The 25,931-nt window shown below is 48.6% G+C and overlaps 2 protein-coding genes across 4 annotated transcripts in view; one reads left to right on the top strand and one right to left on the bottom strand.

The window, feature by feature from the left end:
* Positions 1-24,839, top strand: TATDN2 (TatD DNase domain containing 2). Of its 3 annotated transcripts, XM_069541169.1 has the most exons (10): positions 1-586; positions 721-1,113; positions 6,062-6,556; positions 12,122-12,991; positions 15,365-15,492; positions 16,708-16,891; positions 17,309-17,484; positions 17,646-17,785; positions 24,526-24,635; positions 24,729-24,835. In XM_069541169.1, the coding sequence occupies exons 2-7, from the start codon at positions 727-729 to the stop codon at positions 17,447-17,449; spliced, it is 2,205 nt and encodes a 734-aa protein (XP_069397270.1). In that variant the 5' UTR covers positions 1-586; positions 721-726; the 3' UTR covers positions 17,450-17,484; positions 17,646-17,785; positions 24,526-24,635; positions 24,729-24,835. The 3 variants fall into 3 exon arrangements, with proteins under 3 accessions (XP_069397270.1, XP_059879030.1, XP_069397271.1); XM_060023047.2 differs by lacking the exon at positions 24,526-24,635 and having other exon boundaries at positions 24,729-24,839; XM_069541170.1 differs by lacking the exons at positions 17,646-17,785; positions 24,526-24,635; positions 24,729-24,835 and adding an exon at positions 17,092-17,188 and having other exon boundaries at positions 17,309-17,391.
* GHRL (ghrelin and obestatin prepropeptide) overlaps positions 23,930-25,931 on the bottom strand; it is a 100,111-nt gene continuing 98,109 nt past the window's right edge. The window contains 3 exon segments of the mRNA XM_060023793.2: positions 23,930-24,224; positions 24,226-24,270; positions 24,709-24,882. Coding sequence (XP_059879776.2) covers positions 24,168-24,224; positions 24,226-24,270; positions 24,709-24,882 — 276 coding nt within the window. The 3' untranslated portion in view covers positions 23,930-24,167.

Genomic DNA, 25,931 nt, shown 5'->3' on the forward strand with positions numbered 1-25,931 from the left:
GTCAGGCCGGTGCAGACTGCGGGGCCGACTTTCGGGCCGCGGGAGCAGGAACGGAAGGCGGGGCGGGGCGGACCGGGGAGGAGGCGGACTGGGGCGCCACCGGCTTCTGAGGGGCGGCTCGCCCCCTTCCGGCCCGGGGCTGGTCGGCGGGGCCGCGGGGGCAGGGCGGGCTGCGTGCCGGGTCTGGCCCTGCTCTGCGGCCCGCGCTCGGCGTTTCGGGCCTCCGGGCCCCTCCGGGCCGCGCGTCCGCCCAGGGACTGCGGGTCTGGCCTCCAGGTGTGGCCCTAGCAGCGCCCTGTAGCCTTCTTAAGCGCTGACATCTGCGAAGGGCTTTGTATTGTAAACTCAGAGCGCGTCGTAGTCCCGGAAGCGCTTTGACATCCCCGAAGTAGCGCTGTGCAAACTGAAGCGCTTGGTAATCGCGGAAGCACGTTGTGGGCTCGGAAACCAAATCGAACGAAGCCTTTGGTAAATCCTGGGACCTTCTGGACTTCTCCGAAGCGCTTTGGAATCGCAGACATTCGAAGCGCTTTGACATCTCTGAAACCTTGAGCACTGTGATGGGCAGTGGAAAGAAGGGGGAAAGGTCAGTGAAGCCAGCCCGTGGCTCTGACCTACTGGCCTGCCCTCCCTCGGGGAGTCCCGGGATAGCGGGAGGCTGAGGAGGGGCAGCTATAGCAGGAGTGGTGGTGGATTCCCGGCCCCCTCTTCACCTTGCAGGTGCCCATGGCGTCGGAGAGGCGCAAGGTCAAGTACCACTGGAGCAGCCCTTCGGAGCGGAGTTCCCGCAAGCGCAGCTGCCTCCGGGAGCCCAGTGATGTGGCCCCCTCCAGCCAGCCAGCTCACAGCTCTGTGTCGCGTTCTGGAGGGGCCAGCAGCCCCAAGCGCATGAAAACCCAGAAGGAGCATGGTGTGTCCTGGGGCTCATCCCGCCGCAGAAGTTCCTCCTCCTCCTCCCATTCCTCTGGCCCAGGTGTGGGTGGGGCCGTCTCCAAAGGAGGCCTGAATCAGAGCTCAGGAGAGTTCCTTTCGTCAGGGGGATCCCCTCTGTGCCCTGCCAGACCTTCTCTAGAAGAAATGGCTTCTCTCCAGGAGGAAGCCTGCAGCCTTAAGGTAAGTGGCCCCGACTCCTTGCAAATGGTGAAGCCCTTTCCACTTGGCTTGAGATGTTGGAGATGGGAATTTTGGTGAAAGGATACTAAAAAAAAGAAGACCAGGTCTCTTAAGATCTCTGGGGTCTCCCCAGGGGAGAGCAAAGTGGAAGACGTCAGAGGATGGCCTGAAGGTCGGTGGAGAGGTAGTTTGCAAACTTGGCAGCATTTTGGAACTACTTTAAAATCCTTGCGCCTTCCTGCCACCCTGATGAGGTTATGCTGGGGTGTGGGCGGAGCTGCCAGGTATATATAAATATTCCTCAGGTGCTTGTAACCCACAGTCAGTCCGGATGGAGGCTCGCTGCGCTGGGAGGTAGATGGCGTGCCCCGGAGACACAGATGTATGTTATTTCGGTTGTAAATTTAGGGAATTGTGCCCTGTACTTAGAAGCACAGAACCAAGAAAAAGAATTTGGTTCTTGGTGTGGCTTTTCACCAAGGTTATGGTATCCAGCACGTTGGGGTTTTGCGTGGTGGGGCAGGGTTTATTTTGGAGGTTCAGCGTTTAGTTCCCCAGTGGGAACACACAGGAGGATTTCATAATACTGGGGGGCAGACTGAGGAGTGCTTCATGGACGAGGTGCAGTTCATCCACTCATTTGTTTTATGTTAACTCTTATTTTTTAATTTTTAAAAATAAATTTATTTATTTGTTTATATTTGGCTGCGTTGCGTCTTCCTTGTTGCGCGCGGGCTTTCTCTAGTTGCGGGAGCGAGGGCTACCCTTGATTGTGGTGCACGTGCTTCTCATTGTGCTGGCTTCTGTTGTGGAGCTCGGGGCTCTAGGTGCGCGGGCTCAGTAGTTGTGGCTCACGGGCTTAGTTGCTCCGCAGCATGTGGGATCTTCCCGGACCCGGGATTGAACCCATCTCCCTTGCATTGGCAGGCGAATTCTTAACCACTGCGCCACCAGGGAAGCCCAATTTTATGTTAACTTTAAAAAAAAAAAAAAGATTAAGTTTTCTCGGCGCGTGCGAGTATGTGTGTGTGTATGTATGTGTGACAAAGTTGATCGTGAGTTTGGAAAGGTTCTGTCTCTTGCAGTCAGTCTGCTGCTTCCAGGTTAGAGGGAGGAGAGGCGCCCTAGTTTATGTTACTGGCTACTGTGTGAGCGTCATCCGTCTCTTTAATCAGGTCTTGAACAGATATTTATCTAGGGCCTGGTTTGTGCCAGGCAGTGTTTTGTAGTTGCCTGGGATTTGCTTTCTAGGTTTTGGAGGTCTGGGCCTTCAGAGGTGGGGAGGAGTTCTGTGTGTGAAGGAACGGAGGAAAAGTCTTACTTGGGTGAGATGGGCTGCCCCTAGATAAAGTTATAAAAAAAACCCAAACGCAGCCGGAAGGAAAGTAGTTTGTCCTTAAGCCTTTGCTCAGTGGTTTCTTACGTGGAACTGAGAAGTGAGGCTGTATTCAGCTCTGTATCCTCTCTGGCAGGCTGTTGTTTTTAGGCGAGGTGCTCCAGGTGTTTTCAGCGTGGCCCTCACAGTCAGAACTCTTGTGGGCACACTGAGTTTGTTTTTTTGTTTTTTTTGCGGTACGCGGGCCTGTCACTGTTGCGGCCTCTCCCGTCGCGGAGCACAGGCTCTGGACGCACAGGCTCAGCGGCCACGGCTCTTGGGCCCAGCCGCTCCGCGGCATGTGGCATCTTCCCGGACCGGGGCACGAACCCGTGTCCCCTGCATCGGCAGGCGGACTCTCAACAACTGCGCCACCAGGGAAGACCCACGCTGAGTTTTTTAAAAAAATTTAATGGTGAGCTGAAAAGCTTTGTCTTTGACATAAGAATACTGAATATGACTCAAATGTAAATGAGGTAAATATGAGGCTAATTTCATCTTGTCATTAATTCTTGCTGCAGCTTCAGTGGTTCTGGGTACAGGGTGAAACTGTCAGCTGATTAAAAGTAATGGCAATAACAAGATGAGGAGGCACGGAGGAATCTAGCTTAGTGTCTCAGGTGTGCTGCATCCTCCGCTCAGCTGTCCTGTGGGGCTGGAACTGGAGAGTTGAGGGTGTGGCCTCTCTTCCAGGGTGGTCTAATCCAATCACAGACGCACTTTTCTCTAATTTAGGGCTAATGGGCCTTGTTTTGCCCCAATTTAATGGTTAGCCATGGAGCGATGAGTAGTCTGGTCCTGTCTCAGAAGTCTTGGGTTCTGCTGATGCCTTGCGCTCAGTCATAAGCGCTTGAGTGAGGATTGTGTGCCGGGCATTCTGCTGGACGGTGGAGCCATGAGCTGGCTTGTAAGGAGCGTCCAGTCCGGAGGGAGGGCTGCAGAAGTCACAAGACTGCCTCACCAGGTGGTTTGGTGCAGCAGAGATTCCGGAATGGAGGCCGGGGAGCTAGGTTGGGGGCAGCTTGCTGTACGGTGTTATGAGCCAAGGGAATTTAGATTTTATTGTAAGCCATTAGGGAGCTCTATACAGGGGGAAGGCAGATTTGCGCTTTTGGAAGATCACTCATGTTGGATAGAATATGAGGGTGTTGATGGGATCGATCCCAGCTGTCCTACTCTAGTACTGCTAAGGGCTCTCCTTAGAGAGTGTTAGTTTGAAAACAAGATACAGTACTTTACTCATATTTTAAAAAAAGGACCTAATTAATTAATTAAACATCCTTATTGGAGTATAATTGCTTTACAATGTTGTGTTAGTTCCTGCTGTATAACAAAGAGACTCAGCTATACGTATACAAATATCCCCATGTCCCCTCCCTCCCTACACTCATCTTGATAAATTTGAAAATGCTTCTCTGACCTTCCCCTCTCTCTGCACCTCTTCCCCCCTTTTTTTGCAGTCATTTGCACACTTGTTTATCTAATAAGTACAAAGTCCTGGCAGCAAGCACTGCTGAAGGGCATGCACAGAAACGGCCTATTCTCCCCCTTGGGTCCTCCCAAGGTCCCCTCACCACTCGCCTACCGTCTACCCACCCATCCGCCTGCGCTTCTGCATTTGCTCTGTAAACATTGAGGGGTACACACTTACCTTCATGTGTCCCCCTCAACGCAGAAGTCTCTGTGCTAGGTCATGGAATATTCTGAGGGGAAGATGTTTGTGTTAGTTCATTCTGGCTGCTGTAACAAAATGCCTCAGACTGAGTAGCTTATAAACCACAGAAATTTATTTCTTATAATTCTAAAGGCTGGAAGTCTGAGATCAGGGTGCCAGCTTGGTCAGGTGAGGACTCTCTTCCGGGTCACAGTCTTCTCTTTGTGTCCTCACATGGGAGGAGGAGGCAAGGAAGCTGTCTTGGGGCCCCTTGACTAGGGCACTAATCCCATCGGTAAGGGCTCCACTTTGATGACCTAATCACTTCCCAAAGGACACACCTAATACCATCACCTTGGGGGTCAGATTTCAACATAAGAGTTTTGTGGGGAACACATTCAGACCATAGCTAGACTGGGCATTTTGGAATCAATAGAGATTCCTTCTGGCCAGCCTCTCCTTGTTTGTGCCTTATTACCTCCAGGATGATTGTGAGGTTTTCTCAGATTCTGATGGTAGCTGATGATCTTTGTTTACTTTATAGAGAAGGTTAAATGTGTCTGTCATGAGCATCTTCACCTACCTTAATTTTAGTTTTTAGTATGACATACCCAAATTTTTAATTCAATTTAGGGAAGGAAGAGTGGAAGGGAAAATTGAAGCTTTATGATGTGCTAGAGCCTGTCAAATATGAGTCTCAATATTTGACCTCTAGATGCTCACATAATCCTCAGTCTTGTGAGGTGGGCCTTGTTATCTTTTTTTTTGTTGAGAAGTAAAATCATGGTTATGCTAAACCCTTGAGATTTTAATCTTTTTTTTTTGTTTTTTTATAGAATTATAGTTGATGGCAGTGTTACCTTTACGTATTAGTTAACAAATACTTAGATATCAGTCAACACATATTTGAGCACCTGCTCTGTGTAGGCGCTGGGAAGATGAGACTCAGAAAAGTTAAATGACTTGACCAAGGCCACACAGCTTGTACGGGGCAGAGCTGTGGTATAATCTCAGATGAGTCTGACTTCAAAGCCAGTGTTCTTTCTGCTGCTGCCCTCTGTGAGCATGTGCTCCTCCTGACCCAGTGTTAGGTGTGAGGGGTGGGGAGATGGAGAGGGCAGGATCCTTCCCTTGAGGAGCCCTCTGCAGGGTCACGCAGCCCAGACACAAGAGAGCATTGTGCGTTTTGGCTTTTGAGGGATGAAGCTTTCACGAGTGGTCCTGTCTCCTGCATCTTTACTCAGCGGATGTCCAGTGCTTGGGTGCAAGGCTGTGCTGGGGCTGGAGGTGCAGAGAATAAGGCAGTTCATCACAGTGCAGTGTGTGGAGTGTTGTAACAGGGATATTTGAAGTACGAGGCATCAGAGGACTGAGTGACTAACCATCGGGAAGGTCCTCACAGAAGAGGTGTCATTTGAGTTCTGTTGATGGCCAAGGCAGAAAAAAGGACTTTCAGGCAACAGGAACAACGTATGTCCAAAAAGTGTCAGGAAATGCTGGTGTGACGCTTGGGGCACTGCTTTTTCCTGGGGCCCTCCTTTCCCCCTTCTCCAGCGTTTTCCTCATTCCCAGAACACCTGGGTGTGTGGAGAAAGGTGGGAGGTGATGCTGGAAGGAAGGTTGGGGGCCAGCCTGGGGAGGAAGGCTTCCGGGGTCACACTCAGGAGTCTGGGATGTATCCTGCAGGCAGATGCAGAGCCGATGAAGGGTTTTAAGCAGAGGTGTGACGTTGCCAGATTGTAGAACTCCTTGGGGCACCTGTAGAGAAAGGATGGAGGGAGGGAGCAGGCTGGGAGCCCCTGAAATTGTTAACAGTGGCTGACAGTGCTGAGGGCTGGCATGACATCTCCACTGATGTCTCATTTGCCCAGTGCTTCATATAGGAAATCACCTTTCATAATGTGTCATTTTCCTTCCAGGTTGATTCCAAAGATAGTTCTCGTAACCCCATGGATTCTGAATTTGCAGCTGAAGCTGAGGTTCAAAATGACATAATTGAGGAACCAAACAAGGTCCAGAAAAGGCAGAGGGATAGACTTCGAGACCAAGGCTCTACCATGATCTACCTAAAGGCCATCCAGGGCATCCTGGGAAAGTCGATGCCAAAAAGGAAGGGAGAGGCTGCCATGAAGGCAAAACCCAACACGGCAGAGCGCGCCAGCCACGGAGAGGGGCCAGCCAGGAGTGTCACCACGTGTGCTCCTCAGAAAGAGAAAAAGTCTGCCCCAGAGGTCAGAGCGGAGGAGGAGAAGGATGTGCCGGAGAAGAGCAGCTTCTGGGACAGGAGAGTGGTGATAGACCCTCAGGAGAAACCCAGCGAGGAGCCCCTGGGTGGCCGAAGGACGGTCATTGACAAGCGCTGTCCAGTCCTGGAGTTTTTGGATGACTCTGACGCGCACGTAAACGGCCAGAAAGTGAGTCAAGCTCATGCCAAGCGTGGGGTTTTGAGTTTTGTTAAATGTATTTGGTCTTTTTAGTTTGATCCTGAGTGTTTCTCATTCAACACTGTACTTGACTTACCCAGGGCTCCAGGGAGCAGATTGTTGGTTCTCTTCTAACATAGCTTTCAGAGTTATTAAGAAGCCTTAATTCAGTGCTGTTTTTGTTTTAGGATTTATATGTTTGTTAAGACATAGATTTGCCTGTGTAACAAAGGCCAAATAACAGTGGCTTAGAGAAAACAAGTTTGCTTTAAGGAGGATGGCTCCACAGTGTGGGGGACTGGGGTGTCTTCTGCTCGATTCTCTGCTGCCCCTCAGCAGTTTCTATCTTGCGGTCTGAGCTACTGTGACCATGCTCAGCACATTACGTTGACGTTCCAGCCGGGAGGAACAGGAGAAGAGCATAGTACATTACCTCCCTTTTAAGAGTTGGGCTCAGAAGCGGTCCCCATTCTATCTGCTCATATCTGTTGACAAGAATCTAGAAACCTGGCCAACACCTGCAAGAGAGTCTGGAAGATTCCAGACTAATTTCCATCTGGGAAGCTTTACATTCAGATAAACTTTTATTGCTGTAGAGGAAGGAGAGAGTGATACTGAATGATATTGGAGGGAAACTAACGGTTATTAACACTGCTTATAATTCGGAGGAGAAAAGCACTCCTCTGTTGTACGCATCTCCGCCCATCCTTCACTACCGCTGCTTGGAGGTAGCCCCTTTCGTCTCTTTTAACTCTCGCTTCTAGTACTTACCTCCATATTTCTAAGTAATTTTTCATTGTTTATTTTTTGAAAATGTAGACATCTGTGGACTTCCTACTCAGGAAATGAGAATTTAGTTCTCTACACTTCGACAGTACCCACGCCCGTAAATGTATCCTCTCTCCCTTCCTGCAGCTCCCTGTATTATAATACCATTTTTAGCCAAATCTATTTGATTTATTATCACCATATTCATAGCTGAGTTACTTAGTATACTCTGATTACATTTCCTTTCTTACAAAAGTTGATTTTCCTTGGAGTTCATCTTACCTTGTTTTTTCCTTTAGTTTCTCTGTTCCTGTGACTATGACTGTTTCGTCTCCAAATTGCTAGTACCGTAAAATTCTTCTCAATGTTGTCAAAATAAGTAATCTCTTCTCCACCTTTTTTTTCAAGGTATAGCCCTGTTAATTGTTTCCTTAAGATTCCTTTTTTCCTCTGTCTCTTTTCGTCTCTGCTTTCTTTATGAATAATTAAGGAGAGTGTATATAATGATAATATATACTCTTAAAATTTTTGACATACTTAATATCTAAGAACACTGGCTTAGTCTTCTGAGTATTCCTTTTTTACAACATCCGGTTCTTGTTTCTCTGAGAATATGAATAAAGGTTTGTTTTGAAGTTTTCTTTCTGCACTCCTGAGTTTCCTTCTGATTTTTTTTTTCCTAAATATTTTGGTTTCTGTCTTTTGTGATAGGGCTTTCCTCAGGTGTTTTGGGTATCTGTTCATATTTTAAAAATGAAGCTTTAAAAAGCCAATTGGAAGTTCTCAGTGCCTGGAACGGCTTGCTAACTGCTGCCTTGAGCATAGGTGATAACCTGTGGACTCCCAGTTGGGTCTGTAGCTTTATCCTCAGGGGCTGCTAGGGGTCCCTGGGACAAATCTTCCAGTGCTCTGACCAGGAGCACACCTCTGGCTGCTAGTGTTTTAGGGGTCAGATTGAGGGAGGTGCCTGGGTTCTCACTGTCCAGCGTGTGATGGTCTCTCACCCTCCGCTATGTGTCTGTTGTCCCTGATTACTCCACAGTCTCCGTGGTTTAAGTTTTCCAAGTGTGAACCTTATCTTTTGCTGGGTGGGGAAGGGGCAGACCCATCTGTACAGGATGGGAGCAGGGATCTGGGGATCTAGCTTCACAAGTTCTCTTAGTTTCATTTCCAGCTTCACCTTCATTTTGAGAGGTCTGGTACCTCCAATTCCTTAGTCTTCTGGGGTCCTGTAGTGTGATTCAGCATGTTTCTGGGTTTTTCTCATTGCGGGCCTAGGTTTTGGCCATCTGCGATCTGCTTATCCAGCAACTGTTCATTTATCTGCTTTCTAGCATCAAATTTTTATTTAATTTGCTTTGCTGTTTATTCTGTATGCTTTCTCTTTGTAGGTTTATGCTTTTTCAAGTCCATTTCCTGTAATTTTAAGGGTTTTTGGGCGGGGAGGACAAAACCCACATGTGCTGTATTTAATTGGAAATCCCAAGAACAGTAGGTTTTGTAAACTACATTTCCCACCAAATATACAATGTTTGTGTTTCCTGTCTAACACAGATCATTGTTTGGCTGCCTGGAATTCCAGGATGAACATTCCATGGATGAACTTTCCAAACTTATATACCCAAACTTCTGTTTGTCAAACTGGACATTCAGATTATCTGTTGGGTATCTATTTGGGGCAGCATGATACGCTAGGTCAACAGATGAGTGTTGGGATCAGACATCTGGGTTCAAATCCTGGCTCTGTCCCCCTAAACTGCAGTCTTGAGAAAGTCACTTAACCTCTTGGAGCCCCAGTTTCTTCCTCTGTATAAAAGGTGTGGTTCTTTAAATGTTATCACGGACTCATACAGGGATCAGCAAACTCTGTAAGGGGCCAGATAGTAAATATTTTAGGCTTTTTGAGCTTTTAAGGCCTCTGTTGCAACTATTAAACTGTGCTGTAGTAGCATGAAAGCAGCCATAGATAATATTTAAGTGAATGGGCCTGACTATATTCCAGTAAAACTTTATTTACACCAACAGGCAGTGCATTGGATTTGGCTTGTGGGTCACAGCTTGCTGAACCCCGAATTAATTCATGAAAATCCTTTGCTCAGTGCCTCGAGTATAGTAGACTCTCAATAAATGTAGATTTAAATTTTACCATATGGGCTTGAAACTTAGGCAGTCTTGAGTATAGGTAATCTCCGGTTTTCCCAAAAAGGAAATCCGAAAACATTTTCCTGGCCAACTTGACTATCTAAAGCCTTTCAGGGTCTTAGATGACGTCATCATAAGTCTGTTTATCATATATATTTCTAGGTGGATGTGCATTTTTGAAGTCACTTTTTTCCCCACTCTGCCATTTTTCCTCCAGCCTCACATTTCATTAAATAATTTTGTTAAACCTTTTCACATGTTTCTCTGGCATGGTCTTTGTTGTCACTGGAGTTACTTTTTGTGTTATGTAATATGATTTCCTGAACTTCCCTGATGATAAGAATGAAAGAATCTGACTCAGGAGGTCTGAGATGGGACTGGGGAATTGGTATTTTTTAACAGATACTCTCGGATGATAGAGAAGTTTGTGAAGCAGTCAGAGGACATCTCTACCCTTCCATCTGAGTTGGAATTTTAACTGTTATTATTTCTGTTTAAACTTCTTATTATGGGATATTTAAAACATTTATGAAAATTACCCACATACCCATCACTCATCTTCAATAAGTATTAACTCACTGCCAATCTTGTTTTATCTCTGTATCCCTTTTCTCTCCACAAATTATTTTGAAGCAGATCCCACCTACCGTATCATTTCATCCATAAATATTTCAGTGTGTATCTGTAAAATTAGATACAGGATCTTTAGGGGAAAAAACAGGCATAACTACAGTTCTGAGCTCTCCCTCTGCCCTCTCTCTCCTCCAATCCTTTTTTTTTTTTTGGCCGCACCATGCGGGATTTGGGATCTTGGTTCCCTGACCAGGGATCTAACCCATGCCCCCTGCAGTGGAAGCATGGAGTCTTAACCACTGGACCACCAGGGAAGTCCCTCCCCACAGTCCTTAATAGCATCAACTATCCAGTCAGTGATTAAATTTCCCTGTCTCATGATTGTTTCAGTTTTTTTGAAACAGGATGTAAGAGTCATGTGTGTCAGTTTCTAAATGTGTTAAATCTCTTAGTCTCTGTAGATTCCTCCTCCTCTCCCCTCCCCAACCCGGCGTTGTTATTTATTTGTTGTTAAAATAAATGAAAGGTGTCATTTGAGTTGCAGAATTTCCTGCACATGAGATCTTACTGATGCAGTGTAGCACTTTTTGAATCTGTATTGGTCTGCCCGTGGAAATTCTATCCCACCTTGCAAGTAGCTGTTCCCATTGCATTCAGTTTGTGGTGTTCAGTTTTTGGAGGTATATTTTTGGGAGCCCAACAGTGTAACTATGTCTAATTATGTTTTAGGTTACTTTTTTAGGAAATATATTTACATTGTTTAAAAATAAAAATGTTTTTAGTGAAAAATAGCTTTCTAGCTGGCCCTGTGTTGCCCTACTCCTTCACCTGGATACCACTTTATACATGAGTGTTTTTCCAGTGTAATTTTATGCATAACCACTTACCATACTGCTTTTTAAAAAGTTGTCTTTTAAAAAAGTAAAAACAATCTTGAAAAGCTTTGTTGAAAATGATGTCCAACACAGAACTGTGAGGTCATACCCGCAGGAGTAATTATTAACTCTGTTACCTTTTTTTGCTTCCCATCTCCCCATCTTTTTAAAAGAATGAGCTTAGAGAACCTCTTTAAACATCTCAAATTAGCTTGATTGAGATTTGTTTGGGGTCATTTTTCTTTTTCCAATAGAAGAGTACATCTTGTAATAGAAGAGACTTTGTGGGGACTTGAATATAAAACAGACCCCTCAGAAAAGGGAGCATCATTTTGGGGAGAAACCCTTACCTTCCGTGTGGGCATTTTTTGTAATTTTAATCAGATTAACTTTTGTTTTTGAAAAAAATGGTGAGTTATATTTTGAAGAGCTAGATTGCAAACATGTTAATTATGTGTTAGTGTATGCGATAGACATTTTATTTGTTCACGTGTGCTCACATGTGAACACGTCAGGCACTTGGTGCTGGCACCTATGTGTGACTTCTCTAGCATGTGGTCGTGGGTACTCAGACATCATGTGGTGGTTGGCCTCTCCCAGAGGAGCAAACAGAGAGAACCAGGGGAAATAGCAAGGCTGCTCTGACGTAGCCCTGGAAGCTGCAGTGTCCCTTTTGGTTCCATCAGTTACAATACAAGTTAGCCCAGTTTCAAGGAGAGGGGTCACAAACCCCATCTTACAGTGGAGAGTAATATCAAAGAATTTGCAAACACATCTTGAAACTGCTACAACTGTGTGGTTGTACATTTTGAATGTGTGAGAGACCTGTTGTTAAGGATGAGATGCTGGGTGCTTCTTTTCTTTAAAACCCCCAATACACTGTGTGTTCTAGAGAGCAGTTTTCCCCAAGAGGGGTCTTCAGAAAGGGAATGTAGGCACAGCTTCCCTTTCAGGGATGGCATATGAGACCATGAGCACAAATGTATTCCCTGAAGCTGACAGGACTGTTCCTAGTTGTAAGCTGGCTTGCTTTCTGGGAATAATAAGGAAAACAGGTGACAGAGTGAGCGAAGGATCCAATGCAAAGCCATCATCACGGCCAGAAAAGCAGCCAGGACTTCTGTTCTGGAGGTGACTGAGCACAGGAGGCTGTCTTCACATAGGAAGAAGGCTAACCTGTTTCTTTTCTTTTCTGCAGCCTAAAGACCGGGAGGTGGTGATGGAGCACACCTCTTCAGGAAGTGACTGGTCTGACGTGGACGAGATTTCCACAGTCAGATTCTCTCAGGAGGAGCCCATATCCCTGAAACCCTCAGCGGTTCCAGAGCCTTCTCACTTCCCCACGGATTACGTCATGTACCCGGCTCACTTGTACAGCAGTCCCTGGTGTGACTACGCCAGCTACTGGACCAGCGGTCCCAAGACCCCCGGCTACCACTCCGTGGGCAGTGGCGGCAGCGACACGGTGCAGGTGGAGAGGAGCGGCCAGGGCTCTTCCCCCCACTCAACGGTGAGCCCCCAGCACAACTCCAGAGAGCCCCAGGCCGCTGAGGAAGGCAGATCCCGCAAGTCGCGTTCATCTCGTTTCTCCAGAAGCTCGGAAGAAGAAGAGGTGAAGGAGAAAAGAACATTCCGGGAGGACATGCCACCACGTCCGTGTGGAGGACCTGCATCTAGCTCCCTGCCCAGGAGCCGTCGGGAGCCCAGGTTGGAGGGTTTCATCGACACCCATTGTCACTTGGACATGCTCTATTCCAAGCTGTCGTTCAAAGGGAGCTTCACAAAGTTCAGGAAAATTTACAGCAGCTCCTTCCCTAAGGAGTTTCAGGGCTGCATCTCCGACTTCTGCGATCCTCGCACACTGACAGATGGCCTCTGGGAGGACCTGTTGAAAGAAGATCTGGTGTGGGGGGCCTTTGGCTGTCACCCCCATTTTGCACGTTACTACAATGAGAGTCAAGAAAGAAATCTTCTGCAGGCCTTAAGGCACCCCAAGGCCGTGGCATTTGGGGAGATGGGCTTGGATTACTCTCACAAGTGCACCACGCCTGTCCCGGAGCAGCACAAGGTAATGTCGTCCTTAGTTTGCTGACAATCTATTATTTATTTAGTTCCTCTTTTAGTTGTTGAAACACAAGGGTTGCTCTGCTTTTGGAACTAAAGAGTTTAGAGTCTCTAAAAATGTGATTGCTGTTAGCCAGACCCTGTAGATGTCATTGGTCAAATGCTTCACAAACTGTTTCTTACCTTTCAGCTTCATTAAGCAAGAGGAGGGGCTTAGGTGCTGAGTGACTTTTACAGCTAATGATACAGATGTTAAAACTTCCGTCCCTTCTTGGGAAGCAGCACGTTGTGTTTGTTTAATTAAACAGTATATTTTTATTCTAATTTTAAAGTTAGTGTGCCCATTTCAGAATATTTGAAAAATACACAAATGTGTAAAGAAGATCATTTCCCATTCCATCAGAGACAGTGACCATTACCATCATAAGACTTTTCCCTCCCAGCGGGCTGCATTTACTCTTGTGCTTCACCTGGCTCCCCAGGGAGGACAGATGCTCCAACCCAGGCACAGTTCCTGTCCCCTACCAGTTCTTCTTAACGTTTTTGAAATTCAATTTTTTTTTTTTGCTGTTTGCGGGCCTCTCACTGTTGTGGCCTCTCCCGTTGTGGACCACAGGCTCTGGATGCGCATGCTCAGCGGCCATGGCTCACGGGTCCAGCCGCTCTGCGGCATGTGGGATCCTCGCGGACCGGGGCACGAACCCGCGTCCCCTCCATCGGCAGGCGGACCCTCGACCACTGCGCCAACCAGGGAAGCCCGAAATTCATATTTTTAATGTTGCTGTCCCTTGGAGAATTGCAAGGGACAATTGGTGGTATGTCTTACAAGCACCTGTCATGGAATCAAGGAAATATGTGTTGTATGCGTGTGCTTTTTAAAAAAGAATTTAGGAAAGTTAAAAAGAGAAAGTTACAGATTTGAATGTTTTTTCCACTGTGAAAATGTTCCTGCTTCATTGAACGTGCTTTGAAAAATAGGCTTTTTAACAGCTATGTTGTATTCCATCCCAAGGCTATAATAGTTTGAGTACTCAATAGTTTGAGTATAATAGTTTGAGTACTTGCGTACTCAAGGCTATAATAGTTTGAGTATTCAGTAGTTTGAGTATAATAGTGTTGAGTACTCAAAGGAGAATTTTTTAGAAGCGAAAATTAAATGTTGGAATCAGAATCCATTGCAACCTCTTGCCTCTGGAGGAGTTCAAGGAGGGTTGATGTGTTGGGGAGGGATACTGCCGGCTGTAGGTACTGGAACTAGCTCATCTTTAAAGTCCTTGGCAAGCATTCTATGCTGTTGGTTCCAAGGGTCACTTTGCTTTAGTTGAAAACACTGGTTAAAAGTGAGTTATATCAGAACTGGTATTGGCGCAGTGCCACTATTTTGAGAAGAGGCAGTATAAGTGTTGGACTTGAAAATGTCATTCTCAAGTGAACACCACCTGACTCAAATTACCAAAAGCATCTTCTTATTTGATGTTAAAAATTCAAACACAAATGATATTGCACAATTGAAAAAGCTACTCGTGAAAACATAAAGTTTAAGTTGAGGTAATTTCTTTATAATGAATTAGTATTTTTGTTCTTTTTTTCTAAACCTGAACTTAGAAAGAATAAGAATAAGGAAAGAATAAGAGGAAAGAATAAGTTCTAGCCCTACTTTTTTCTTTAAAATTATTAGCAACTGGTATATTTTACTACTGAAGACTTTTAAAGTAGCTAGAGTTTAAAAAAAAAAAAAAAGTAGTATATCTGTAGATATTCACCTAGAAGGAGATCTGATTTTGGTTAAGTAAAGAAAGCAAGCTGCAGGAAATATGTATAGTACTTATTCTTTCCACAAATACTTGAGCACCTTCTGAGAGTCAGGCATTTTACAGACGTATACATGGCAACTTTTTGCATAGGAAAAGGTGTGCAAGGTGATGGATTACCTCTTGGGAGTGGGAGTGGAGGCGGGGGCAGTGAAGGGGAGGACACTTGTAGTGGTGCTCTTGAGCCCAGCCCAGCCCTGCAGCCCCACGTGAGCATTGCCTAGTGGTGGCTGTGTGGACAGCCTGGGTTCAGATTTGCATTGTGGTGCTACGGTTTACCAGCTGCAAGTTACTTGACCTCATTTGGAGCCTCAGTTTCTTTGACTGCATGACGGGCTAACAGCAGTACCTACCTTAGGGTGCTTGTGAGGCTTACATGTTATAATACACCTAAATAATAATACTACCTAGTAAGCACTCGGTAAGTGTTAGCTATTATTATGCATTATAGAGTTTAAAAGTAAAGAAAATTGAAGAAGACAGTGGGGGTTGTGCAGTGGACCGGCTGTTCTGGGGGTAACAGACATCCAGAGTGGCCCTAACCCACAGGTGTTGTCTCCTCCCAGGTGTTTGAGAGGCAGCTGCAGCTGGCCGTGTCTCTCAGGAAACCCTTGGTGATCCACTGCCGAGAAGCTGATGACGATCTGCTGAAAATCATGAAGAGATTTGTGCCTCCGGACTACAAGGTTCACAGGTGAGAGTCGAGGACTTCAGTGGGCAGATGAAGTGAACATGTTTCTCTGTCTAGGACGTTCGTGGGAAGACAAATTCAGTGAGGAGTGGATTGATGATGTTACGTCTTTACATAGAATCTTTTCTCAAGATTAACTATCAGGTTGACCCATGTGAAATTTCTGATATTTGACCATTTTTTAACCTAAAAAACGGCAACTTCATATGGTTTGAGCTAATACCCTAAATCACTGTGACCCCCATTGCATGAAGCAGGCTGTAGTGGAGGCTCGGTTCGCAGAACTGAGAGCTGTTGGTCTTGGGAGAGGTTGCTGTGGGTCCAGTGACTGAGCACACAGAGAACATTCCAGGGCACCTGAAAAGAAATTTTCTCTCCTACTTTGAATTTGAAAGCTCATCCCTCCCCACTTCGCCCACCCGCAGTTAAAGTCCAAGATGTATTTTCTCTAAATGGTATCTAGGGGTTCTCCAGTTTGGTAAACTCACCAGCCTGCCCTGGTGTGTCTGTCCTGGGCATGGGCTTGGCTTGGGGGGCCCTGGGGAGCAGTGGGAGACAGTCAGCTGGCGGCTCTGCAGAGGGCGTGGGGCTGAGGTGGGCACAGGGTGCCCTGGGAACCAGAGGAGAGGCCCTTAGCTGCGTCTGGCTACAAAGAGGTCAGGAGGTGATGCCCACTGGCACTTTCATGACGGGTAAGATGGGTTAACTGGAAAAAACAGGGAGTCTAGAACGCGAGCCAGGTGGTGCCAGGTGGCCGAAGGGGTGAGGTTGTTAGGCCTCTAGAGCATTGCCTTCCAGGCACCCAGGCAGAGAGAGTGATGCCTCTGAGTGGAGCCGCCACCAGATACGAGATGAGGCACAGTCACCCAGCCCTTCTGGACTAACGTGTGCTGTACTAAGAACATGAACAGACACAAGGTTAAGAGAAGAAAATTCACCTGTAGGCCACTCCCCAGTGTTTTTAGTTTTTGTTGCCTTCTGGTTCATTTGATTACATGGACGTAGTTTTTACCTACTGTAGTTGTGATCCAGATGGGCTGCAGTTTTTAATTCTGCTCCTGACTGTGTTGGCTGTGAGTCCTTCCCTTGGATGCAGTCTTTGCATTTCTGAGAACTTACCCACCAAAAATAACTTAAAAGGTGAAATGTCCAGAGGGAGTTGGGAGCTTCTGCAGAGGGGATTATGAGAGCCCTGATCTGGAATTCTCTTCCTTGCAGGCATTGCTTCACCGGCAGCTACCCAGTCATTGAGCCCCTGTTGAAGTACTTTCCCAACATGTCCGTGGGCTTCACAGCGGTCCTGACATACTCCTCTGCCTGGGAGGCCCGGGACTCTCTGAAACAGATCCCGCTGGAGAGGATCATCGTGGAAACTGATGCTCCCTATTTCCTGCCTCGACAGGTAAGGGTGTCTTCAAGCCGAGTTGAGGCACTGAGGAGAGAGGGTGGGAGGTGTGCAGTCCCCCTTGCAAGGTTGGCAGGAACAGAGCCACAGTACCTTTCTAGGTCCCACCCTTGGCTGTGTAGATGTCTCCTCTCTGTTGCTTTGCAGAACCAAAGTCTAGGGGGCTGAGAAGCTGAAGGGTAACCACTCTCTTCCAGGCAGTGCAAAGCCCTACCCTGTAGAGGGTAGTCCAAGGAAGCATGGGACCCTGCTCACCCAGAGCCCCCCTGACTGGGACTCTCCCTGCACCTGCAGGTAAAGGGGTCTCTACACAGCTCCAAAGAGGCCCTGCTGGGGAAGGGCCGGGGAGGGAGTTGTGCGTGACAACTCTGCACAGAAGGCACAACGATATCCAGAATGCTTGGTGTCTTCCAGGTTCCCAAGAGCCTTTGCCAGTACGCCCACCCAGGCCTGGCCTTGCACACGGTTCGAGAGATTGCCAGGGTCAAAGACCTGCCACTTGCCCGCACCTTGGCCACCCTGCGTGAGAACACCTGCCGCCTCTACAGTCTTTAAGCAGAGAGGGTACCGTCAGGAGTCTCCCAGAAAAGGTGATAAAAATCACATTACATAGTTTTTAAAAACCAGGACAAAAATGACTGGCTATATTTTTTAAACGTAGAGCATGTAGACATAGGGTGAGCAGTGAACCTGGTCTGTCTTGAGTGAACTCAGGTGTAACCTTCATCCTTTTCTCTTCCCCACCCTCCAGGATGACCAGCGGCCTGACAGGAGAAAGGCCATGTGAGCTCTGCCTGTGTGTCCCTGCTTGAGGATGTTTGAGAGCCCGCTGGGATGGAGGACACCCGGACAGGACGTTTCCTGAGACCTCGTCGGAGGCTTCCGCTTCAGGCTGGTTGGGGGTGGGGCCGGCGTGCGGGGGGCTGGCGAGGGGTTCGGGCTGGCCTCCCGGCTGCAGTGCTCCAGGGCAGCCTGGGAAGAAGAGGAGGCTGATGTGAGGGCACAGCGAGCTTGCCCGCCCAGTGCCTGCCTCCGCAGCTTGTGGTGCGAGCAGTCTGTGAATAAAGTCACACTGCTCCTCAGCTAAGTGCACGTAGGCGTGTAGCTTGGTTCCTGGTTCTCCACTGTCAACACGAACCCCCAGTGGGAGATCTCCTCTGGGGGACATTTGCCAGAGACCTGTGTTAGAGGCTGATGCTCCTGCGGCCAGAGAAGGCAGCCCCTCCCTTCCCTGCGTGACTCTTCAGTCTGGCTCTCACTGTTGCTGCGTCAGCTCTGAGTTGGCACTGGTGGAAGGACCTTGGCTGCTGGTCTCACTGGTTCCACTGCCATCAGTATGGAGGGGCCAAAGGGGTGCTCATGGTCCAGGGAAAGTCCTGGCCGAGGAACATCTGGACAGACTGGGGGACTTGAGGAGGAGGAAGCCTGCTTGAGGAAGACGACCCCGAGGAAGGTGATCCCACTTACCGAGGTCCCCAGGGCTGCAGCTCAGTTGTGTTAAACTGACAGGGTCCAGTCTGCAGCAGATGCTGTCTGCTAGTCTGCTGTCAGGGGGTTCCAGCTGCCCTGTGCTCCACTCTGCCCCCTTCTCCTGGAGCACTGGACCAAAAATACTTCTGTCTCATCTCATGTAACAGCCCCTTGTGTGCCCCATCCAGGTCGAGAGGTAAACCAATTTAATTTTCCAAAGCTCTGCTGGCACTGCCCAGCCCTGTTCTATTGCCTATGCAGAACAAGAGGCCTGGTGTCCATGGATCTCCCGTTCCCCGTCCTGGGGCTCTCCCTTGCCTTGGCCTCTGCTGCGTCCTTTCTCCGTGGTGAAAGTGAGAGCCACTCCTTGGACTTTGAACAGCCAGGTCATCTCAAGTTCTGAGCTGTGCTCTGCTCCCTGCTGGTGCCTTCTAAAGGTGTGTTCATTACAGGCCCTGGAAGGTTATGACGGTCAAGAGTTAAGAGTGAGGATGCTCTGCATTTGGGACAGAAGGATCCTTTATTCCAACCTTCCTCAGTGCGACAGGCCACTCTGAGTCCCTTGTCTGTTTCTTGGAGGCCAATAGCTGAAATCGTAAGATCCAGTGCTTATGTTGGATGCCTCTAGGTGTTTGTGGAAGGTGCTTTTGAACCTCGTAACCTGCAAGGGAATGGACTTTGCATTTCATATGTGGTATTTCCCTCTTGCCCCGGTACCCAAGTTGCTGGCCTGGGAAGTAGGCCTTAATTCAGTGTCGACCTTCCATGGATCAGCTGTGTGTCATCTGTGCCGCAGATTTGGCAAATCCGGGGCCTTGTTCTCCTGCTTGGAAGATTTGGAGGACTAAGGATTTCACAGTGCTTTGTTGTCACCCAATGAACTGTCCCTTATCCATCTCTTTCACAGCAAGGCCTGTACATCACAACTGCCTCCGAAGGAAACCAACCGGGCCTGTGTTCAAGGACTAAGAGTGATAACTCAGTGGATGTCTCTGAGCCATTGCAGTCTCCCTGCCAAAGTAAAGCACAAGGTGCTATATACTTTTATCTCCAGGATTTAGGATTATCATTTCTGTTGCACAGTGAAACATTACCTGTGTGGGAGTGAAAGCTGGTTGGCATTGTTTTTGGATGGCTGACTTGATTGTTTCTGCTGTGTTGCCGGAATGCCTCTGTATCTCTGCCCCCTCGCTCCCTTTGACCATCTCTTTCTGAAAATAAAGTGATGGATCTTCAGCCAACTCCCATGGTCTCCATGTTCGTTTATATTTCTCAGAGTGTTAACGATGGTTTAGTTGTTGACTAGCTTTGTAACCTAAGAATCCAAAGGTCTGGAGACTTTCAAAAATGTACCTGTGCCTCAGCAAAGTTCAACTGGAAAGGGCTTCCCTGGTGGCGCAGTGGTTAAGAATCCGCCTGCCAATGCAGGAGACACGGGTTTGAACCCTGGTCTGGGAAGATCCCACATGCCACAGAGCAACTAAGCCCATGCACCACAACTACTGAAGCCTTTGCTCTAGAGCCTGCAAGCCACAACTGCTGAGCCCGTGTGCCACAACTACTGAAGCCCGTGCACCTAGAGCCCGTGCTCTGCAACAAGAGAAGCCACCGCAATGAGAAGCCTGTGCACCGCAACGAAGAGTAGCCCCCTCTCGCTGCAACTAGAGAGAAGCCTGCACGCAGCAACGAAGACCCAGTGCGGCCAAAAATAAATTAAAAAAAAAAAAAAAAAAAGATTTGCTAAAAAGAAAATTCAACTGAAAAGAAGAATCCCTGGTACCTTCTTAAAAGTTCTGCCTTTGAGCATTAACTCTCATTTTACTGCCTGGAAACACCCAGATACACTGCTGCTTCTTAGCAGTGAAAAATACATAGACACCTTTGTTCCAGAGCAACGCAGTAGGAGGAAGAAAAATTGAGTACACGAGGGTGTTGTTGATGACTCGGTTGTACTGTGGGCTTTGGACTGTGAACTCTGATGCTGCTGGGTAAACTTTGGAGGAAATTCTGTTTCACTGCTTGCAGTCAGTCTTCCAGTTTTGTCCTAAGGTATCCTTGAACACAAGTAAGTGCTCAAGCCCAAAGTAAACCCGTCAAAAGGGAGGCTCTGTTCCAAGAATGGTAAAGAAATTTGGAATCTGTTGATGCCTCATGTCAGATGCACAGTCATTGGTTTGCGTATTTCCAGCACATTACTCACTGTCTCAGCTCTGTCCCAGCTGGACATATGGCAGCTATGTCCACTGGACACAGTGATAGTCTCTTTGTGGCTGGAAATCTGCTCTTGGCTTTTCTCGTGTTTTACATCTCTCTGTATTAAGTTTGGGACCAATAGTAATCATTTACCGTGAACACTTTCATTTTTGCCTCAGGCATTTCTGTAAGATCAGGGCAAAGGGCCACTGAAGTGTACGGTGCTTGAATAAAGTGTCCAGGATGGCAGCAGAACTGTCAGTCAGTAGCCAGGCAGCCCTGTGCTCCCTGAAAATGCTCATTTGTCGACGATGTTTGGAAGTGGATTCAGACTAAAGGAAGGTAGCCAAGCATGGATCTCTATTATTCTGTCTGTACACCGTCGTAAGAGAATTTCTTACCCCTCTGTAAGTGTGTAAGATGTTAAACACGGGCTTCCCTGGTGGCACAGTGGTTAAGAATCCGCCTGCCAATGCAGGGGACATGGGTTTGATCCCTGGCCTGGGAAGATACCATATGCCACGGAGCAACTAAGCCCGTGCTCCACAACTAATGAGCCTGCGAGCCACAACTATGGAGCCCGAGTGCCACAACTGCTGAAGCCTGTGTGCCTAGAGCCCGTGCTCTGCAACAAGAGAAGCCACGACAATGAGAAGCCCTCGCACAGCAACGAAGAGTAGACCCCGCTCGCCACAACTAGAGAAAGCCCACGCACAGCAACGAAGACCCAACACAGCCAAAAATTAAAACAAATAAATTAATTAAACAAAAGTTAAATACATGAGCTGTTATACTAATGTACTGGGTATATTATAAAATAAAGTTTTTTATAAGGAGGGTTTTTTTTTTCTGCAGCAAATATCTTTCTCAGCCCAGGGGTATATACAGCTGCTTCAGAGAACCGGAAGTTAGTGGTATTGGGAAGTGACACGTGCAGGAACAGGTCCAAGAAGGCCGACGTGGGACCAGGTTTGAAATGCTACGTTTTCTCAAGTGTGTTGCCTGTTTCCTGTGATCACTTTTATTTCCGCTGGTTGTTGACTTGAAATTGTCCTCAGCCCACTCCAAGTTGACCCCGTGTATTATGAAAGAAAATGAAAAACAGAAACAGAAGGAATCCCTAGGACCCTAAGCAGCAGGGCAAGAGGGTGACATTGGTAGAGAAGCAGCCGAACGTGGGGGAGTGGGGGCCTAAGCCCACAGCTCTGGGTGAGTCGGAAACGTGTTTGATATGTAACCTTGGGAAGTCACTAAATTCCTCTGAACTTCAGTTTTCCCCCTCTGAAGTGTGTCTGTTGTGAAAATTCACTGAAGTTACGTTAAGTTCATGTAAGAAGTATTTAGAACAGTGCTGGTGCACAGCAAGAATGCTGTAAATGGTGGCTATCAGGATAATTGAATGTCTTCTATGTGCAGGTGTCCTCGTGGGACATACCGTGTTCAATCTTGACAGTGACCTGGGGAGGTGGGTGTTTTACATGGGAGGAGCCTGAGAAGTTCATTGTTGTGGGCTGGACCAGACAGCTGGTGTTCAGATTCAGGTGTGAGCGTTAAGGCCTCAGCTTTCCACCCCACCATGCTGCCTGGGGCAGGTGAGAGAGCCCGACCAGAGTGGGCGCTTAACCTCTGTTTCTGGAGTGAATGACCTAGGCAAGTGGGAGAGAAGGCTTGTGTGTCCCTTGAGAAAGGAGTAAGGCCTTGTCTTTGTGGGCGAGCATCAGGTGACCAGCGTCCCCCCCAGGGCCTGGCCCCCATCCTCCCCGGAGCCCCATCTGGCTGCTTCTCCAGCAGGTCGGGAGCTGGTTTCTTGGGCCCTTTGACCATGTTTGAGTCTTGGTGCCTCCGCTGGGTGTTGAGAAGAGGGCGGTGGGCCTGGCTAGTGATGATCAGGGTTGCACCCCTACTAAGCTTTTAGAGCTGGGACGTGCCTCAGCTCCAGGCGCGCGTGTGGGTCTCTGCATCAGAGCGAGTGGCTGGCTCATGGAGGCGGACTTCTGCTTCCTCTCTCCCTCCACCCAAGTAGTTCACCTGCTCTCCAATACCTTAGATTCCTCTAGTGGGGATAATCCTTTCAAAATGTGATTACCACTTAGAGGCAGATGCTCTCAGAAGCAAGGGCTTGGTGAGCTACGTCACTGCGCGGCCAGGTAGTCAGGTGTGTGGTTCCCTGAGAGATGGAAGTGTGTGTGTTGTGTGCCCAATGCACGGGCATGGAGTTGACAGCAGAGCTGGGGCTTAGAGAGTTGGGCAGGGAGACAAGTGAAAGAGGGAACAGGACAGCTTTTTCATGCGCTCTCAGTTTTGTTGAGGGCACCCTGGCCAAGTCTGCATTTTCCTAAGTTATGTAAGAGTCCACACCCGCTCTAAGCCAGGTGGGCCGACCTGGCTCTGCTGCCTGAATAGGACCCCGTGGCCTCTAAGCCACTTTATATATGCGCCTGGGGGTCTTGTTAAAATGCAGATCCTGATCTGCTAGGGCGGGGGCGGGGCCTGAGACTCTGCATTTCTAAGAGGGTCTCTGATCATGTGACATTCCGTGGACCATGTGTGGCTCCTCACACATGGTGTGAGGCATGGTGGTGGAGTTTCGGGGTGCCCACTTAGTGTGATCAGTGGTTAGTGCTGTAGGGCTGTGCCTTGAATGCCAGATGGCCAGAATTTCACTCGAGAAGATACTTGGCTCCTAGAGGGAGCCCTTTGTGACAGAGGTTTCTCCAGAATATGGATGTTACCCCAGCTTTGCAGAGGGGCATCCTGCATGTTTCCGATGGGTGCGCACCTGTTGGGATGGGCGGTGCTCCTCCCCTCGTGATCACGCATCCATCGTCAGTAGCTCTCAAGTCAGTTCACGTGTTTATACCAAAGAGCAAGTGACTGATAAGTGACATTCCTCCCAGGAAGACTGGGTCTTCACTGGAATTCAGTTGTGGAACTTAAGGACCAAGGCTCACTTCAGCTGTGAGCTGGAGTTGGAAGTGGTTTTGGACATCAACCTGGTGTTCCAAATCAGTGAAGGAACCAAGGTAATGGCCAGCCTTGGCCACGTGAGGTGGCGTCTGCTGTGCCAGGTCTTTTCAGTGGACGAGGAGGAAGGAGGAGGAGTTAGGTCAGCCGTGTCCAGCAGTGGCTCTAGCCATTGTTAGCGGCCCACTCAATCTAACTTCAAACTCAGGCTCTCACATTCCCAGCATCCTTTTCTGCCCATGGATGTCAGTGCAACGGCTATTGGCTCTGATAGTGTCACCTGAAGTTTTCCTGTCCACACAGGCCTTGCTGGTTGTTAATAAGCTCTCTGTGCAGCTTTGCATCGGGAAGCTCTGATATTTAAAGGAACTTTGTCTTCTCCTTTTTCTCCTCTGTCTCGCCCCTCCTTCCCCCTTTCTGTCCACCTTCTCTCCCCCACCTCCATTCCCCCAGTAGCCTTATCTGCTTGTAGAAATGGGCCTAATTTGGTTTTCTAAGCATTGACACCTCGTTGCTACATGTTCTTCTTTTCTCTTCCCTTTGACCATAGACCAAGAATGGGGCAGGGGGTGTTTTTCAGTGAAATGTGAAATTTTCTTCTTTCCTGAAATAAACATTTTGAACCTTCACCATCCAGTTTGAGCATTTATTCACCTCCTAGACTGTTACCCCTCAGAGCTGGGGGTGGTCTCGGAAGCGTTCTGGGAAGCCAGGTGAATGCTTCTGAGGGTGGGAAAACGGAGAGGTGGCTGGACTCAGGTCACTTGTGGGCTGGGGTTTCTGAAAAGCAAGAGGTCAAGTCAAAGTGCTGTGTCTGGGACTTCCTTGGGGGTCCAGCGGTTAAGACTCCGTGCTTCCACTGCGGGGGGCACGGGTTCGATCCCTGCTTAGGGAACTAAGATCCCGCATACCGTGCAGTACAGCCAAAAAAAAAAACCACCAAAAAAATAGTGCTGTGTCCGCCATTCTGCCAGTGCCGTCAAAGTTGGCTTTTCTTCCCCAAGGTGACGGAGGTGGTGTGTTGTAACGGGGGGAGCGCTGGCCTCAGAATATGGACCGTGTGATTTGGGCACATCCTCTAAAAGCTGGGGGCCCTGGAACCAATCCCCCGCAGGTACTGAGGGATGACTGTGTTTGGGAAAGAGGAATTAGGAGCTCTTTTGAGAGGCAGGGATGGGGAAGAAAACTTCTGTTTTGTCACCCATAGGCGGACTCACATTGGGACTCCGAGGAAACTGGAGAAAGGACTTACCGCTGGCGTCTTCCCAAAGGACGTCCTGAAGAAACTTCCCCAGGGTCTGGCCGTGCTGGTGGGACTGAGCCCCTGACAGCTTGATCCCAACGTCAAAGGGGGCGCTGAACTAGGAGGACCCAGGAGTTGTCAGAGGTCACACCCTCCCGTGTGTGCCCCGCCCCCCCGCCCCATCCCAGTGGAGGCCCTGGGCTCTCAGGAGAGGGAGAGAGGGGGGGCCTGGGGTCCAGCAGGCACCACTGAGGGGACAGCTCAGCCAGGTTACCCTCCTGCCCAGGCCTAGTCTTACCATCCGCACCATCTTTAGGAGGCTTACCTTGTACCCTCTTTCCTTACCTCTGAGAAGGTTACTGATAAAAGCTGTGAAGTCCCCTAGATCAAGGTTCCCTGCTCCTTGCAGCTTAGGAAGACATAAGTTTGAATGGCCAGTGGTAGAGCTTCAGGCCCTGGCAGGGTGATCTGGGGAGCAGGGTTCTCCCTGGTGTACACAGCACTAGCCTGGGGTATGGTCTCTGCCCCCCACCTTCCTCCCTTCCCAGGTGGTCTTCCTCTCATTTGCACAGGCCTCTCCTTGTTCTGTGGGAAGTTGGACAGGAAGCTGACCTTTCCCTAGAACGATGCTCTGAGCCAAGTTTGTTCTTCCTTCTCTGCCTCCATCTCATTCCTTCTACAGGGAGAGCACCCCATTTCCCCTGCTTTCTTGGCAGCCTATGAGATGATTTACTGGAGCTCAGTTTTGGGTGAATAGGGAGGAGCTCTGTTTTCGGCCACATCATCGTTTCTCACCTGGGGAGCGGAGACTATCTAGCTCCGTTCATCCAGTAACTGCCTGGGTGCCTGGCCCTGTTGGTCACTGAGATTCTGGATGAGTTGACGCAGGGATCTTGGGTCTGAAAGGGAGCCCTCGGTCCTTGGTCCTCCTGCCTCCTTGCCCTCCAGACAGGACACGTCAGTCGCATTTTTCAGATGAAGGAGCTGAGGCCCCGACTTGCCTGGGGCCACAGAGGGAGGTGGAGGCAAGGGCCAGACTGCAGGCCCGAGTCCACCAGCCCTGGAGCCTCTTTGAGCCCCAGAGCCCCTGCCCTGCCCTGCGTGCAGCCCTTGCCCTGGTCAGGCCCAGGCTGAGCCCCTTTCCCTCCAGGCAGGAGCCACTGTTGC

The sequence above is a fragment of the Delphinus delphis genome, chromosome 10 (assembly GCF_949987515.2).
Source record: "Delphinus delphis chromosome 10, mDelDel1.2, whole genome shotgun sequence".
In the NCBI taxonomy this organism is placed as follows: Eukaryota; Metazoa; Chordata; class Mammalia; order Artiodactyla; family Delphinidae; genus Delphinus; species Delphinus delphis.

Coding starts and splice junctions, on each gene's coding strand:
- TATDN2 (XM_060023047.2), top strand. CDS start 727: ATGGCGTCGGAGAGGCGCAAGGTCAAGTACCACTGGAGCAGCCCTTCG. Junction 1,114..6,061: donor AGGAAGCCTGCAGCCTTAAG/GTAAGTGGCCCC, acceptor TTTTCCTTCCAG/GTTGATTCCAAAGATAGTTC. Junction 12,992..15,364: donor CTGTCCCGGAGCAGCACAAG/GTAATGTCGTCC, acceptor GTCTCCTCCCAG/GTGTTTGAGAGGCAGCTGCA.